The sequence below is a fragment of the Calcarisporiella thermophila genome (genome assembly GCF_041956535.1).
Source record: "Calcarisporiella thermophila strain CBS 279.70 unplaced genomic scaffold VTP21scaffold_13, whole genome shotgun sequence".
Lineage (NCBI taxonomy): Eukaryota > Fungi > Calcarisporiellomycota > Calcarisporiellomycetes > Calcarisporiellales > Calcarisporiellaceae > Calcarisporiella > Calcarisporiella thermophila.
In genome coordinates, this window is record NW_027192203.1 from 557,831 (window position 1) to 573,432 (window position 15,602).

General features: G+C 44.9%; 7 protein-coding genes across 7 annotated transcripts; 4 read left to right on the plus strand and 3 right to left on the minus strand.

Moving 5' to 3' along the window:
- Positions 1-107: 107 nt before the first annotated feature.
- On the minus strand, positions 108-722 carry VTP21DRAFT_2150 (uncharacterized protein; the record flags this gene model as incomplete). The annotated part of the gene is made up of 1 exon (XM_069392314.1): positions 108-722. The coding sequence occupies one exon, from the start codon at positions 720-722 to the stop codon at positions 108-110; it is 615 nt and encodes a 204-aa protein (XP_069250727.1).
- Positions 723-1,827: 1,105 nt separating this feature from the next.
- VTP21DRAFT_2151 (uncharacterized protein) lies at positions 1,828-3,838 on the minus strand (the record flags this gene model as incomplete). The annotated part of the gene is made up of 6 exons (XM_069392315.1): positions 1,828-1,927; positions 2,009-2,407; positions 2,475-3,177; positions 3,242-3,481; positions 3,557-3,650; positions 3,719-3,838. 6 exons carry the CDS (start codon positions 3,836-3,838, stop codon positions 1,828-1,830), a joined length of 1,656 nt encoding a protein of 551 aa, XP_069250728.1.
- A 173-nt stretch (positions 3,839-4,011) lies between these two features.
- On the plus strand, positions 4,012-4,553 carry VTP21DRAFT_2152 (uncharacterized protein; the record flags this gene model as incomplete). The annotated part of the gene is made up of 2 exons (XM_069392316.1): positions 4,012-4,190; positions 4,280-4,553. The coding sequence occupies 2 exons, from the start codon at positions 4,012-4,014 to the stop codon at positions 4,551-4,553; spliced, it is 453 nt and encodes a 150-aa protein (XP_069250729.1).
- Positions 4,554-4,769: 216 nt separating this feature from the next.
- On the minus strand, positions 4,770-5,480 carry VTP21DRAFT_2153 (60S ribosomal protein uL23; the record flags this gene model as incomplete). The annotated part of the gene is made up of 3 exons (XM_069392317.1): positions 4,770-4,784; positions 4,878-5,299; positions 5,453-5,480. 3 exons carry the CDS (start codon positions 5,478-5,480, stop codon positions 4,770-4,772), a joined length of 465 nt encoding a protein of 154 aa, XP_069250730.1.
- Positions 5,481-5,679: 199 nt separating this feature from the next.
- Positions 5,680-8,152, plus strand: VTP21DRAFT_2154 (uncharacterized protein; the record flags this gene model as incomplete). The annotated part of the gene is made up of 6 exons (XM_069392318.1): positions 5,680-5,984; positions 6,050-6,281; positions 6,339-6,419; positions 6,497-6,928; positions 6,999-7,526; positions 7,604-8,152. 6 exons carry the CDS (start codon positions 5,680-5,682, stop codon positions 8,150-8,152), a joined length of 2,127 nt encoding a protein of 708 aa, XP_069250731.1.
- Positions 8,153-8,673: 521 nt separating this feature from the next.
- On the plus strand, positions 8,674-9,929 carry VTP21DRAFT_2155 (uncharacterized protein; the record flags this gene model as incomplete). Its single annotated transcript, XM_069392319.1, has 5 exons — positions 8,674-8,826; positions 8,921-9,146; positions 9,214-9,428; positions 9,496-9,615; positions 9,678-9,929. 5 exons carry the CDS (start codon positions 8,674-8,676, stop codon positions 9,927-9,929), a joined length of 966 nt encoding a protein of 321 aa, XP_069250732.1.
- A 590-nt stretch (positions 9,930-10,519) lies between these two features.
- VTP21DRAFT_2156 (uncharacterized protein) lies at positions 10,520-15,585 on the plus strand (the record flags this gene model as incomplete). Its single annotated transcript, XM_069392320.1, has 17 exons — positions 10,520-10,640; positions 10,713-10,791; positions 10,854-10,912; positions 10,994-11,178; positions 11,240-11,394; positions 11,453-11,574; positions 11,630-11,753; positions 11,824-11,983; positions 12,043-12,233; positions 12,298-12,502; positions 12,564-13,007; positions 13,082-13,248; positions 13,319-13,434; positions 13,492-13,704; positions 13,779-13,875; positions 13,941-14,281; positions 14,345-15,585. 17 exons carry the CDS (start codon positions 10,520-10,522, stop codon positions 15,583-15,585), a joined length of 4,020 nt encoding a protein of 1,339 aa, XP_069250733.1.
- Positions 15,586-15,602: the final 17 nt, after the last annotated feature.

Below are 15,602 nucleotides of genomic sequence, written 5' to 3' on the forward strand. Positions count from 1 at the left end.
GCCACGAAGTGTGCATGTGAACAAGACAAAAAAGCAAAGGAATACAAAGCAAACCAAACCAAAGACGTGGGAGCAAAGAGATGAGGTTGGAGGCCAAACTCCAATCATTATTCCTCGCTCTCTAATAGATTCACTCCGCTCCGGAGATCGTCCACCCCGTCTTTGCCTCCAGCCGGCTGTGTCCCATTGCCCTGTAAGATATTCTCTCCGGCGGGGGCAACGAGGGTGCTGTATTCCTTTTCTGAAGTCTTGGCCTTATCGGCCTGCTCACTCGCCAGTATTTCCTTGGGAGTAGCAAGCTGCTCAGGCTCCTGGCTAGCAATAGCCGAAGTTTCTTCGGAGAATAGCACTTCTCTGGCCTTCGGTCGGGCATCCCCCTCCGCTGGAGAGGTGGGTTCGTTTTCCTTATCGTTTACTTCGGCTTGGTCGCCCGTCGCCTTTTTGGGGCGCCCCCGGGACCGCTTCGGCGTTTCTGGCGCCTGTTCTTGCGATGCCGGCTGACGGCCACTACGGCGACGCTTAGAGGGTGATTGGGTTTCGTCCTGCGTATTGGGCCCTTGCTGACGTTTTGCGTAGGAGCGAGTAACAGGGCGCTGAGAAGCTAATTCATCCTGGTCTTGCTTGGAATCGGCAAGAATCTCAACAGGAGCCGATTCCGTAGGGGACGTGCTCTCTGAATGCTCGGTGACGGGCTGAGCGGAGGGAGATTGGATACTAGTCATGGTGGAATGTTGCGGTGGTAATGGCTCTTTTTGGGGACGGTGCGGGAAACGAGTGGCGAGCGGACAGAAAACGACTCAACCAGTGCCTGCAACTTATAAGCTTCTCCGTGGGTATCCACCTCCGTCGACCTTAAGGATTCCGGGCTCTAGGTCATAGCCCCCAAAGGAAGATTAGGCTTTAACGTTTTAAGCAAGAGGGATCAGTGTGGATAGCGGAACCGGAGGCGGAAAGCCTGAATTTAAACTCGAAAGCCGGCTCATGGAACTCTCGCCCAAGAGGGGCGCCCCATAATGGGAAGGTTGGATTCAATGGCCATTGGGCTAATTTAGAAAACCCCTACGATCCCTTTGGTTGGGTAAATGCCGCATCGATAGTTGCGGCGTTTAAGGGCCAGCTTCCTACCTGGCGGGCGGCAAACACCATGCCACGAGTTCATGGCTCGTTGCATACTGTCCTCTCTTTGTTATATGGATAGCGCCATACTAATTTCCCGCGATGCTGACCATAACCATATGCTTCTCTCGAAAACCTTGGGCTAATCTCCTGGATGGATAGAACTCTCTCTCCCTGGCGCCTTTAGTGATCAGAGCGAGAGTTTCACTCCGCTGTGAAAAGTGGGCAAACAACGCTTTGCCGGAATGAAGTGAAAGGGGAAGATTCCAAGCCATTAGAATGGGATCCATTCTAAAATATATATAGCAAAGGTGCAAATCCAAATTTGCTGGTATTTTCTTCACGAATCCCGCCCCCATCCCATTTTTCTAAAACTTGGCCATTGTAAATAGGGTTGCACATACGATTTCGTTTATGATACGATGTTTCTTTTTTTTTTTTACTCTCGATTAATTAATACGACACCTCTTCGGATGTTTGTTGGCACAATCCTATTGAGGACATGTAAAAAACAAATACTCTTCTAATATATGATATAATATATAATTTTGAAAAGAAGGAGGAAAAAAAAGAGAAGAGGGAGGGGAGGGACGAATGGCTCTATATATACACAAAAAGGTGGAGAGGGGAATATGCGGAGAGAGAGATAGGCATATGGGATCCATGAAAGCTTTTGGAAATCACATTGAAAGCTCCAAATCCATCAGAGTGCTATTGGAGAATCCCCTCGTGGTAGCGAGGGAGGTCGGTGGTAAACGAGAGTAGGTCAATCTCCTTGTGGTGGCTCGCAGCATGGAAGGTTGCATTTTCTCTAGATGAAGAAATGGCGAAAGATAAGCAATGAATTTCAAAAAGTCCAAACACCGATTGAAGGCACTAAGAGAGGACTTACTTGTTTAGCCGATCAGTGATGGCATCTAAATCCAGCTCCAAAAATTCCTCGATAAACTTTCCGATGTACGTGTTGTCATGGGCACCCACCAGCTTTTCATGCTCGGTTCCATAGGCATAGAGGTTCACATCCACTCCAGAATGCCCTTTCGTCGTCCACCCCACCTGGGCGCGCTTACTCAGCATGGTTGCCAAAAAGGCGTTGTAGTCCTTGGCGCTGTGCTTCTTTTCCACATTGGCCAATTCGGCGGGAAGCGGATCCACGATGCCAAGCGTATTGTTGAGGATCTCGCGGTGGAGATACTCAATCCGGTCTGGGCCGTTGTAGGCAGCAAGTCGTTCTCCAGCTTTGTAGGTGGAGTTGTGCACTCGAGTGAGCACGTCCGGATACCAGAGATATCTAAAGAATGAAGAGGTGCTCCGTCTGTGAGCGCATAGCCCTCCAATCCAATCTATCGAACACTTACTCGGGATAGGTGGTGGTCAACTGACGTGCCAGGGTCAATCCTCCTGTCTCATGATCACTGACAGAAATCATCACCGTGCCCGGGTGCTTCTCAACGTAATCCTTCACCAACGCAGCCACTTCGTTATAGTGTAGAATGTCGTGCAGATGGGCTCCTGGATCGTTCGAATGGGCTGCCATGTCAATTCGACTGCCCTCAATCATTAGGAAGAAGCCTTTGTCGGATTTCTCAGTGGCAGTGGTTAGGATCTCTAGAGCCTTCTGAGCCATCTCATACAACGAGGGTTGTTCCTTGGGGACACGGTCGATTTCGTAATCCATGTGCCCCGGTGCAAATAGCCCAAGGATGGGGACCTGGGCCGGGTTGGCCGCGTCGAACTCTGGGCGGGAGAGAAGGACTTGGAACCCGCGGTCGCGTGCTTCGTGAATCAAGTCACGGTCATCCTTGCGACAACTTTCGCTGTTGTTATTTGGAAGGAAGAAGCAGCGCCCTCCCCCCAGCATCACATCCACAACACGTCCTAGAGCATTATTTCCAATTTGTTGAGAAGCAATCTCGGCCTCATTATCGCGCTCTGTGACATGCGCAGAGAAGGATGCAGGGGTGGCGTGCGTGATGCGGCTAGTGGCAACTAGTCCTGTGGCAAGACCATGGGCTTTAGCAGATTCGAGGACAGTCCCGCATGGGATGTTTTGTACGTCCACTATAGTTGGTTAGATTTTAATGGGGCATCTATCAGAGGGGATTTTGAAAGTGTAGATTCATACTTGCAACTCGCCTATTTATTGTTTTTAGCCCGCAGGAGAATGCTGTGGCACCTGCTGCAGAGTCCGTCACCAAGCTTGAGGCAGAGCGCGAACGAGAAGATCCAACCAGAATCGTATCCAGCGGAAGCTCGTAGTCATATGTTTTGTTATTAACATACTGGTAATAAGAACGTGCAAATGTCATTGATGCCGGGCCCATCCCATCCGAGATCATGAGAATGACATTTCTTTTCGATGGAACTATGAATGACAGGCATCCAATTAGTTTAATTGTTTAAAAACAGTGTGGATGGAGAGAGAAGGCTGAGGGCCAACCTGTAGTGCCTTGAGCATAGAAGAAAGCTGATAATACTGCGATGAGTAGAATAGATGATAGCGAAAAAAGTATTATCAGAACTCTTTGCCGTTCCTGGTGGCAGATTATCATAGAGGTTAACTAGACATCATCAAATTCAATTTAATATGGTTGCATCTTACCTTCTTTTCGTGTTTGGTTGGTACGGAAGGCCCCTCCTCTTCAAGGAAGCCTCTCTCTTCATCGCTGACGTTGGTATTTTGCAAGAGGATCTCTTCACTTCGCCTTGGCGAGTCTGGCATCTTCCGATGATGGTCGGGAGGCTAATTCTATTCAAGGAAACTGCAGTTGAACTGGTTATTAAAATTTCTCAATAAAATCGGGGATGCTTCCACGTCTACAGTATTTGGAAGAGCAGTCACCCAGATCATTTCTGGCTAAGAATTTATTTTTATAAACATATTCTCAGTTCACCATGGCGGAGGACCAGCAGCACGATTCGGCTAATGCATCAGCGCAAGATATCGAAAAGTTGAAGACACAGCTAGACGTATCAGTCGGGCTAGCGAGATCTCTTGTGAGCTCATGGTTGCCGCCCGAAGATGATCCAGTGGAAGAGGAAGTGGTAGTAGAAGAGAAAGGACGGCCTGCTCGGTAAATTCTCACTGTCATGTTTCTGTGGTCATAAACTTCGTATGATCTTTTTGGTTAATGTTTTCCTTTCTCTCTTATATGCCTCGTAGGTTAGGACTTGGTGCGAAATTCATTACCCATAATGAAGCAACTCGCCATTTAGCCTCTGGTACATTCGAGTCGAAGCTCAAACGGAAATTTGAAAAAAAAGGTAAACCGTCAGAGGACGCCGTTAAACGGCCAAAGCAGGAGACACCAGAGGAGGATGTAGAGAGCAAGGCAAATATGGTGGGGCGAACCAATACTAAAAAAGGAGGCGATTTTTTGAGCGCATATCTTGGAGAACGGCAGGCAAAGAAAAAGAAGAAAAAATCCAGTGCATGACCAGTGTATAGCTGTTTTAATAGATGTAAAAAAGATCTCCCTGTGAATATTCAAATAAATATATTTAGGTTTTTTGCATATATCTCGGATAAGTTCTGGAAATGTTTTCCTTTCTGGTACACTATTTATCGACTCGAAAGATTGTATTTGAAGAACTAGTTTATGTTTTTATTCGAATACAAAAAACGAGAGACCATAAGAATGGGAGAAGGGACTTTAGATGAATCCGATCTATTTTGGAAAAGAAAAAGTAAACATAAATATATTAGAGCAGCAGTAAATTAACGGGGAGTTGTTCTCCATTCAAGTAAAATTGAATCCTACCTTGTTAGCAACATCCAACGCATCAACATCGGCAGTCAGGCGAACGAAAGCCTTCTTGGTGCCGTCGGGCCTGATGAGGGTGTTGATTTTCTGGGCATCCACATCATAAAGCTTCTTCACGGCATCCTTAATTTGCCTCTTGTTTGCGCGGACATCCACAATGAACACCAAGGTGTTGTGCTCCTCGATCTTCTTCATTGCGGTCTCAGTGTTGAGAGGGAAACGCACGATCTTATACTGGTCGAGGCGTGGCGCATGAGGGAAGGACTTGCGCGGGTACTTAGGAGTGCGTGCAAGACGGAGGGTCTTGGGGCGGTGGAATGTAGTGCTAGTACGGATCTTGCGCACCTTGGTGCCTTGGGTGCCACGAAGAGCAGACTTCTTGGCAGCCTGGGCCTTGGCCGTCTCGTTCTTGGTAGTGCCTGTGTCGAAAAGGGAAACAGAAACATGATTAGATCAAGCCCATCGCATCCTGAGTCCATTCATCTTCCAAGCTCTCCCTCCCCAAGTTCTCATCAATCCATCCATCAAAAATACACAAGTATTTCATCCATCCATCGACAACTGTTATATACCTTGTTTCTTGCCCTTGGTAGCGGCCATTTGGTAAGGTGAATAATCGCGTGTCGGAAGAGAGGGAACTTGAGAATCGCTCAAGCGTCCTATTTCTAATTCGATTCTCGAGAGAGAATCCAAGCCACACAAAGTCACTTCTTTGCCACTCTATTCTCTGCATACTCCTTTTTTTCTGCGAGAGTGGGCGTAACCATCCCATACCAACTATTTTCTCAGCCGTGTTTTAATGACCAATTCTATGTCCCAAGAAAGCACTTCATCCACCCATGATGATAAAAAAGCAGGCGCAAAATCTGAGCCAAACTTTTTTGCTGACTACGTGATTGTCTTCCGGTTCCAACCTCCAAAGAACAAACAGCCCCAGGAACGAGAAGCTTACGAGCAACAGGTACTCGCCGGCTATAGACAGCTCATTGAAAAGCTAAAGTCTGTCGAGCTCAAATATGAAGTGCGGCCTGGAGGAAAGGGGCTTATCCTAGTCTTTGTGTTGTGTCAATGGGAGAGATTGAAGAAAGAAATTTTACAATCGAGGTGAATTAGAGAATTATTTTGAATTGGAAAATGATGATGGTTGAATGAATGATGAAATTGTACAGGGTTCAAGACTGGCTTACGGGCGTGCGTATCGCCGATGAGGAGGACCTCGATGTTCCATTTCACAAGTCTAAGGCCCAAGAACGCAACTTGGGATTATCTGAAGCTGAACGTCTCCGCTTGGTGTATGATATCCTTACCGGCTCCACACTGGACGGCAGAGCCGGTATTACACCCGGTATTGATCCCTTTGTGGAAAGCATTATGCCTCTTCATGATCGCGAATTCAACAAAGTAAATTGTTGTTAGTACATCTTCAAAATGACGGTAAACTAATAATTTACACAACAGTCTTGGATTCGAACTTGGTCACGCAAATACTTGATCAATCAAGATGATTTGCTTCGAATCCGTAACCATTTTGGAGAGAAGGTAGCGATGTGTTTTGGAGAGTTTTATTTCAGCCCGTTGTTTATCAACCAAACTGACTTTTTTTAATGTGTTGTTAGATTGCATACTACTTTGAGTTCCTCCAATTTTATTTCTTGTGGCTTTCAGTACCATCCATTGTTGGGGTGATATACTATCTTTTTGGGCGTAGCTTCTCCATTTCTTTTTCTATATTTATGATGGGGTGGTCGCTCGCCTTCACGGAGTTTTGGCGCCGAAGAGAAACAGAGCTGGCGATTTGGTGGGGAGTACGCAATGTCTCCAATGTGGAACGTCGGCGTGCTGCCTTTAAAGCGGACAAACAGGTAACCGATCCGGTGACAGGTGAACTGGTACCCTATTTTCCTCTGTGGAAGCGATGGATGCGACGGCTGTTAACTGCGCCAGCAATTGCGGTGGGCGTAATAGTATTGAGTGTGGTGGTTGGATTCGTATTTTCGGTGCAAGTATTTTTAAAGGAGTATTACAATGGGCCATTTGCTGCCATATTGGTACATTTATTTCTCAAAATAATCTTTTGTGCCTTAATACTCATTCCCTTCTTCTATGTAAACCTCTTAGAGTTTTGCCCCAACCATCACCTATGCGGCCCTGGTACCGACCATGACCGCGTATTATTTAAAATTATCACGTTTACTTACCGAGTGGGAGAACCATGAAACCGAGTCGCAGTACGAACACCATCTCACCCTAAAAATCTTTGCGAGCAACTTCCTGACGGCGTATGCTGCCCTGTTTTTGTGCGCCTACGTGTACATTCCTTTTGGAGAGGAATTTACTCGTTACTTCAATATGTTCAACATTAGCACCCACCATCAAACCGTAGGACCCGAGCGATTGAAAGAGCAGCTGGTCTACTTTGTTATCACAGGACAAATCGTGAATTTTGCCACGGAGATTCTTGTGCCGATGTTTATGCGGCTGGCCACCAAGGGCGGGCAAAAGGTTATCGATAAAATTCATCTAGGCGCGGGAGAAGACAGTCCGCCTCGCGACGAGGATGAAGCTCAATTTTTGAAGCGCGTGAAAGAAGAAGTGAAGCTGGGAGAGTACGATATATACGAGGATTATGCCGAGATGGTCACTCAAGTAAGTGGATGTTTCTTTTGAAAACGGTTGATGCGATTCAACCCGATAGCCCCTAAACATTGTTTGCCATTTTGCAGTTTGGATATGTGTCCCTATTTTCCTCCGTGTGGCCTTTAACGCCTCTGTGCTGTTTTATTAACAACTGGATCGAATTGCGCAGTGACGCTGTGAAACTCTGCCGGTACACCCGTCGGCCTATTCCTCAGCGAGCAGACAGCATTGGCCCCTGGGTCGAAGCTCTCAACACGCTCACCTGGCTCTCCAGTATCACCACCTCATCTCTTGCCTATCTCTATCATCCCAAAACAGATATTCATTCTAAGCGAACCCTCGCCTACGTCTTCCTTACTGTGCTTGTCGCTGAACACGTGTATGTAGTGATGAGAATGCTTACCCGAGGAATTGTGAGGAGCCTGCCTTCCTGGTCCACCGAGATCATCCAGCGGCAAGAATATGAGCTGAAGAAGCGGTGGCTTGAGCGTATGGGAAGGCATGATGATATTGTTCAAGAAATTGAAGGTGGCAGGTCAGTGAAAGAAAAGCGCGAGGGACCGCACAGCGTATTCTGGGAAGATGGGGGGGAAGACGGAGAACAGTTATTAAGGTCAGCATTTAAGTCCAAGTAGGCTTCGTATATTAATATTCCATATGCAATTTATCTTGTTGTTTTATATATTAATATGGATGTGAGATTCTTTCACTCTTCAATTGTTACTATTTTTACTACTACTTTTTTATTCAACAGGGGGGATAATGATATCTCTAATCAATAAATATGCATTCTACACAAATGATTCTATAGTCTTGAAATATTTTGCCAAAAAGACCGCTTGGCTCACATTATTCTCTGAACCAGAGAGGCAGGCTCCTTATAATACCTCGGGTGAGTAACCTCATACCACGTACACATGCTCAGCAATGAGCCGGCTGTGTATCTCTTGAAGCAGGCAGTGTATTACAAATGATCTAAGCTGATTAATTCTAAGTGTTGCTAGCTCAAGTAAGTTTATACAATTATGTGCAAGACCAAAATCAAAGCGCCTATTAATAATTTAATAATTCATCGACACTGATTTTGCGACTGCTCTAGCTAGCATTCAAGGCATAGAGAGGGTTATTCCTATCTCCTTCTTATCACTATATCAATATGGAGCAACAAAAGGAACCTACAAAATTTACTGATTATGACACATTTTTCAAGACCCATCATCCACCTCCGCGTCTCGCTGAATGTGAAAATGTTGTGCGTGAGTTCGTGAAGAAGCATCTAAAAACTGACCGAAGAGTTGTTCTTGTTACCGTGAGTGACATTCCTTGAAAGCTTCACATCAAAGCATACGGAGAAAATAACATGTTCGTTTTAATATAATGACATCTTTCGCTTCTTTTTACAGAGCGGTGGGACAACTGTTCCTCTAGAACGGCAGACTGTACGCTTCGTTGACAATTTCTCGAATGGAACCCGTGGAGCCACATCTGCGGAGTACTTCCTCGAGAATGGGTATGCTGTTATTTTCATGCACCGCCAGTTCAGCAATCAACCTTATAGTCGACATTATTCACATACAACTAACTGCTTCCTCGATTATCTGGAAATTCAAGGGGGCGCAAATATAGGAGGTTTGTTGTATATGAAAATTTGTCGAGTATCCCAACTAATCCCTCTGGCTTCTTATCCGGACTCTAGTGGACCCCCAATACGTGTCATCCATGAAGAGCGTTCTCGCCAAGTACAGGGCCGCAAAGGATGAAGGGCTGCTACTTATGATAGAATTCGTGACCGTGAGTGACTATCTCTTCTTACTACGATCGACCGCAAAATGCATGTCAAAACTTGGAGAAAGAGCAATGTATTATCTTGCGGCTGCAGTTAGCGACTTTTTTATTCCTGAAGAGAAAATGGTAGTGCACTTCACGAGAAACTTCTCTTTACTTGATCCCAATGACTAATCCTCTGCATGCAATCTAGGCATTACATAAGATCCAATCTGGTGATGGTGCGTTGACCCTTCATATGGAGCAAGTGCCGAAAATGCTCAAACCTCTGGTGGATGACTGGGCAAAAAACGGCTTTGTCGTCTCTTTTAAGGTAGCCCATGATTTCACGGGCATCTTCCCTCGTAGGCCTAATTTATATACCTCTCTTCACAGCTTGAAACGGATCCAAACCTCCTTATCCCCAAGGCACGTAATTCACTCCATCGATATGGCCATCAAATAGTTGTCGGAAATTTGCTTACCACACGCAAAGCATGCGTATGGTTAGTGACTCGTGACGGCCAGTCCGAGTTTCGTCTCACAGAAGATGAAATCAACCATGGGGTAGAGATAGAATCACGAATCATCCCAGAACTCATACAAAGGCATGAGAAATGGATTAGAGCTGTACGTTCTAAATTGTAGAATAGAGCGCATATTGAACCTGGCTAGAAGCAAAAAATTTCATTTTCATGCGTGATGGCCAGTATCAATAACTTCTAATGTTTGAATATCTTCTCATCCCCCCTCCTCTCTTTTCCCAATTTGTCGTTTGCTTTCCTGGTTTTTATTCTGTTCATATATATATAAATAGATAGAGGGATCTGCCAGGCTTAGTAAGATAGCATTCACATTTCAGATTTGCCTCTCCAACATAGAAAAAAGACATTTTGGATACAAGAAATTGAAAATATCAAGGGCATCCAAGCCGATACGAAGATGGGATGCAAAACTGGTTCAGTTGCAATGATAATAGATATCCTATCCATAAAATATAGAATATTATATAAATAGGATATAATGTACTAGTGGCCTGATACGTTCAAAAAGGCGTCTATTATATTTTACAAGTCTAGATTAGGGAATTTCAACTATATTATAGGGCACTCTTATTTAATTTTAAAAAACAATCAAGCTTGTGACTGCTTTGACGTCACAAACGCGAGGTACAAATGAAAAAGTCAATTTGAACGCGATGTCATCCAAACAATTATATTAATCTCATCGTGTTCACGATGTCGGCCGAGTTCGTTTTACACGATGAGCTTCTCAAACTCCAGGAAGGCTCATATTATATCCCTAATGAAATTGACGTTACATCATTGAATGATAAGGAAATCGATAGGCACCTGAATAGTAAGTCATTCAATCTTAGATAAACCTGTACCTCAATGATCCCATAACGCTATGTATCTACGTTCAATTTAGATGTTGTTGATCATATTGAGGAAAATTCAAATTCCATCAGTAATCTGGATGTATTTGACATACTAAGAAGTTTCTTGAAGTGAGTGTATATAGATCAACTTTACTTTTGACATAACCATTAATTCCTTAATGGTGGTATAGAGAATTCAAGAGTTTAAAGCCAGCAACTGCCAATCGGCTGTTCGACATTATCTTGTCTGGTAAGTAAAATCTTATTTCTGATGGAAGAGCTTTAGTTGGAGTATGTTTTTAAAATTGCTTCTAATTTGGTTTACAAACAGGCTTTGTCAAAGAAATCCATGCAACCTCGAGCGATATTGAAGCAGACGATCAAGATGTCATTGAAGAACATCGCCTCGCACTAGAAATGTATGGTTTCTTATTACAATGGTTCATTGCTGGTGCGGAAGGTAAGGCAACATCAAGCGTATCTGGCGATAAGCCTGTTGGAACAAGTAGATCAAAGGTAAAGGCATTTATTTCTGATACGGTCTATATAAAACCATTAATACTATTTTTTTCCTTAGAGAGGAAAAGCAGCAAAATCTAGCGGCGGCGACGAGGAAAGACACTGGGACTGGTCCTCACAAATACAGAAATCGTTGGATGTGATGGCGCGAGCGCTGGAGATTCGATTGAATAAAATATGGACTTCGACACACGAGCGTGATAATTTTGTTGGGTCAGTAAATTCGCTTTGAATCTTGCTATGGCTGGTTTGTTAAAAGGTTTTTTTATAGTTTATTTACTAAACCCATATATCAACTTCTTGAGAACCAAGCAAATACACAAACACCCGGAATTAAGTCGCGTGCTTTTAAAGTGCTGGCCATCTGTATACAGAAATATAATCACACTTTTGGTAAGAGAATATCTAACTGAAGAGCTGGCAAATATCTAATTTCATTTGTAAATAGCTGCACAAACTACCCTGATGCAATACCTCCAATACCATGAACACGCTGGTGAGCCGATTGCTGAACTACTTTATCTGCTGGCAGATAAATTTGATAACACGCAGTTAATGAATGAAATGCTACGGTAAATTTAAAAAATATATAAATTTTATTACTTTATGCCAAAATTTAACCCCATTCTTTTCTCTATCTAGAGAAATAAGCCAGAAGGAGTTCAAAGATATTACCACCAAGGAGCTCAAGGACACTGCCAACACAAAAACATTCACAAAATTCTTGATTCGACTGTCTGAACTCTGTCCGAAACAGGTTTTGAGACAGGCTGGATTGTTGATCAGGCATTTAGATAGTGAGGTATGGGAAATATAATTATCGCTTCATGTTTTATTTTGTTGCTTATTCTGTTGGATTAGTCCTACCAAATGCGATGTGCCATTATCGAGATCGTGGGCAATCTAGTCATAGAGTTGGCTAATAGCGGCGAGCAAAACGACATCACACGCAAGCAGATAGGCAGTCTATTCGATGTACTAGAAGAACGTTTCCTAGACGCAAATGCATTTGTTCGCTCAAAGGTCCTTCAATCGTATCTCCGTATACTAGAGTATGCTCTTTAAATTTATGTGTAGGAGCTGGAGGATGATAGTAATTATTTATTCGATCTGTAGTTTGCAGACAAAGTTTCCAAAAAGGAGACAAAAGCTGTGCGATCTTGCGGTTCGACATCTCGAAGATAAGAGTAGCCATGTGCGTAAATACGCAATTAAGGTTCTTACTCGTACGATCGCTACCCATCCTTACGGGATGCATGGAGGGGAGCTAGTACTTGAGGAATGGCAGGAACGCCTCAAAGGTGTCAAGGAACAGCTAGACGTGAGTCACTTTTACTAAAAGAGAGTCTGAGCCTCCATTTAATTCTCGATGATTTTGGTAGGCGATTGCATCACCTAATGAGATAAAAGAAACAGAAGCAATGAACGAGCAGCCTTCGGTGCAAAATGGCCACGCGACGAATGATGAAACCGCTAAAGAAAATGAGCCCAATTCAAGAGAGACAGAAAAGGATGAGGATGTCGAGATGGAGGACGCAGACGAGGACTCTTCTGAGAAGGGCGAGAAAGAGAAGCAGCATCAAAAGACTGAAAAGGAGGCAGCCGAAGAAAATAATCAAATTGTAATCCCCGCTGGTTCCGCCGAGGATTACATGAAACTACAACTGATGCGACGCTTTTACGTCGACGCAATTCGCTTCATCGAGCAAATTCACTCAGCCATTCCGGTGCTTTGCCAACTGCTTGCGTCGACAAATAAAGCCGAGGTTATGGAGGCGATGGACTTCTTTGTTGTGGCCCTTAGCTATAAAATCGAGTTGGCAGAGGTCTTTTGAAAACTTTTAATATTTTTTCATTCTATTATGGCAAATTGAATTGGTATTTTGTTGACGCGATATAGGATGGTATCAAAAAGATGCTTCACTTGATTTGGGTGAAGGAAAACAATGACGAAGCCAAGGGAGTTCGCACTCGGCTGCTAGATAGTTATCGTACGCTGTATCTTGAGCCACTAGCAAATCAGTCGCATAAAGAGAATGTGAATATGATTGCGAGAAATTTGATAAAGTATGCCTACAGCACCTTAGTGCGTTCACTTGTTGCGTGGTTGTTAAGCTTTTTTACCCTTAATTCCTAGATTGACCTTCAACACTACCCTCGCAGAGCTTACCTCGCTAGAGCAAGTCCTTAGTACACTGATGGCCGATGGCCGCATCTCAGATGTAGTTGTGGAGAAACTCTGGGCAGTATATGGTAAATTGATTGCCGCTTTCTAGGGTATTTTCAAGCATATACTAAAAGTATGTTAAGGTGTGACTAAGCTTCAGATTCCAAAAGCCCAGCGTCGTGGCGCTATTATAATTCTTGCCATGCTGGCAAAGGCTAAACGTGAGGTCGTTTCAGAAAAGGTCGACCTTCTGCTCCGCATCGGCCTGAGTTCTTATGGAAAGAATGATCTTTCGTTGGCCAGATATTCGTGTATTGCTTTGCAGAGTATTGCAGGGAATCAGAAAAAGGAGAAGGGTAATAAAACCTCTCTATTGTTAGTGTTTTCACCATGAATATCTCATACCTGGCATTCCCTTTCCATCCATAAGGATCCCTAACAAATCAAGGCTTCCGACTCCCACCATCGAATCCTATTTTTGACAAGCTGCTCGAGATTATAGAAGAACCAACAACCTCTACCGAATGGTAGGCTCACATTTACCCAATCTCTCACTGGACACGCAAGATACTAACTTTGGTTGTGGTTTAAGGTTTGGACTCGCTGAGCAGGCAATCAATACTATCTATCTCCTTGCCGAGCACCCGGATAGGCTATGCGGTCAACTAGTGAAGCGTAAGACAGTTCAACTCTTTGATTTACAACGACAAAAAAGTGAGGCACGGTCCACCACTGAAGGCCAGGAGGAAAACTCGGACCCTATGGACGAAGATCCCGCTCCCACTTCTGCAACTTCGCAAATCCCTGTCCCTCAAGTCGATGCATTCAAGCTGAGTCAGCTCTGCTTTATTGTGGGCCATGTAGCAATTCGGCAGATTGTCCACCTCGAGCTCATAGAAGTTGAGCTCAAGCGGCGAAAGGCCAAAAGCGAAGGTAAGAGACCACAGGAATTGACCTCGTGCTTGTTCGAGCAATTAATCATATTATTCCCCACAGCTGAGAAGGAGAAGAAAGCCGAGCGCTTAAAAGACGACGAATTGGATCAAGTCGCAGGGACAGCTGAGGACGATTACGGCGAAGCAATTTCTGCTATCCGAGAAAAGGAACTCCTTTCTGGCTCCTCGTCATTGCTTGCAGTTTATGGCCCGATGCTGGCCCACATTTGCAGCAACACTAAACTCTATTCGGATCGCATGCTCCAGACAACGGCAACCCTGGCCCTTTCCAAGTTCATGTGTGTGAGCGAGGAGTTCTGCGAGACGCACCTCCCCCTACTTCTCACTATTCTGGATCGCTCGCAGGACGCCACGATTCGAAGCGATATCGTGATCGCATTAGGGGATATGGCGGTTTGTTTCAATAATCTAATTGACGAGAACATCAGTCATCTCTACCGGCGGCTTTCGGACCCTGATGGTGTGGTAAAGAAAAATGCCCTAATGGTGTTGACCCATCTCATCCTGAACGGAATGGTGAAGGTGAAGGGCCAAATCGGAGAGATGGCGCGTTGTCTCGAGGACGAGGACACGCGCATCAGTGACCTGGCAAAACTCTTCTTTACCGAACTGGCCACGAAAGATAATGCAATCTACAACAACTTGCCGGATATAATTAGCAACCTATCAGCGGCCAAAGCTGAGGTGGAAGAGGAAACCTTCCGACGCATTATGCGATTCTTGTTTGGGTTCATCGACAAAGAGCGGCAGGCCGAGAACGTGGTTGAGAAGCTTTGCCAGCGTTTCCGCAACCTTGAACGCGAGCGAGAGTGGCGTGATATTGCCTTTTGTCTGTCTCTCCTTCCATACAAATCCGAGAAGAGCTTCAAGCGGCTCCTAGAAGGAATCTCACTCTTCCAGGACAAATTGCACGAGGAGACAGTGGCAAAGTATTTCGCAGAGATCGTGAATAAAGGTCGGGCGCAGAAGATGCAGAAGCCAGAGATGAGGGCAATCATCGATGAGTTTGAGTCTCGTTTAGAAGAGATCAAGCGGCGAGGGATGGAGCGAGAGGAGGAGACGAAGGAGGAGTCAGAGGCGCAAGACGTGGAAAAGGGAGAGGGCGAGAAAGGCGAAGCTGTGGACGCAGAGACTGAGAACTTAAAGCCTGCCAAGGACAGTGGCACGAAGACCACGAGAAAGAAAACAACCGGAAGGAGCACTGGTCGGCGAACAACTCAATCCTCTACAGCAGCCGCTACCACCACGAGAGCAACTCGAAGCTCTCGACGAAAGGGCTGATGAAGGATGTGCATTTT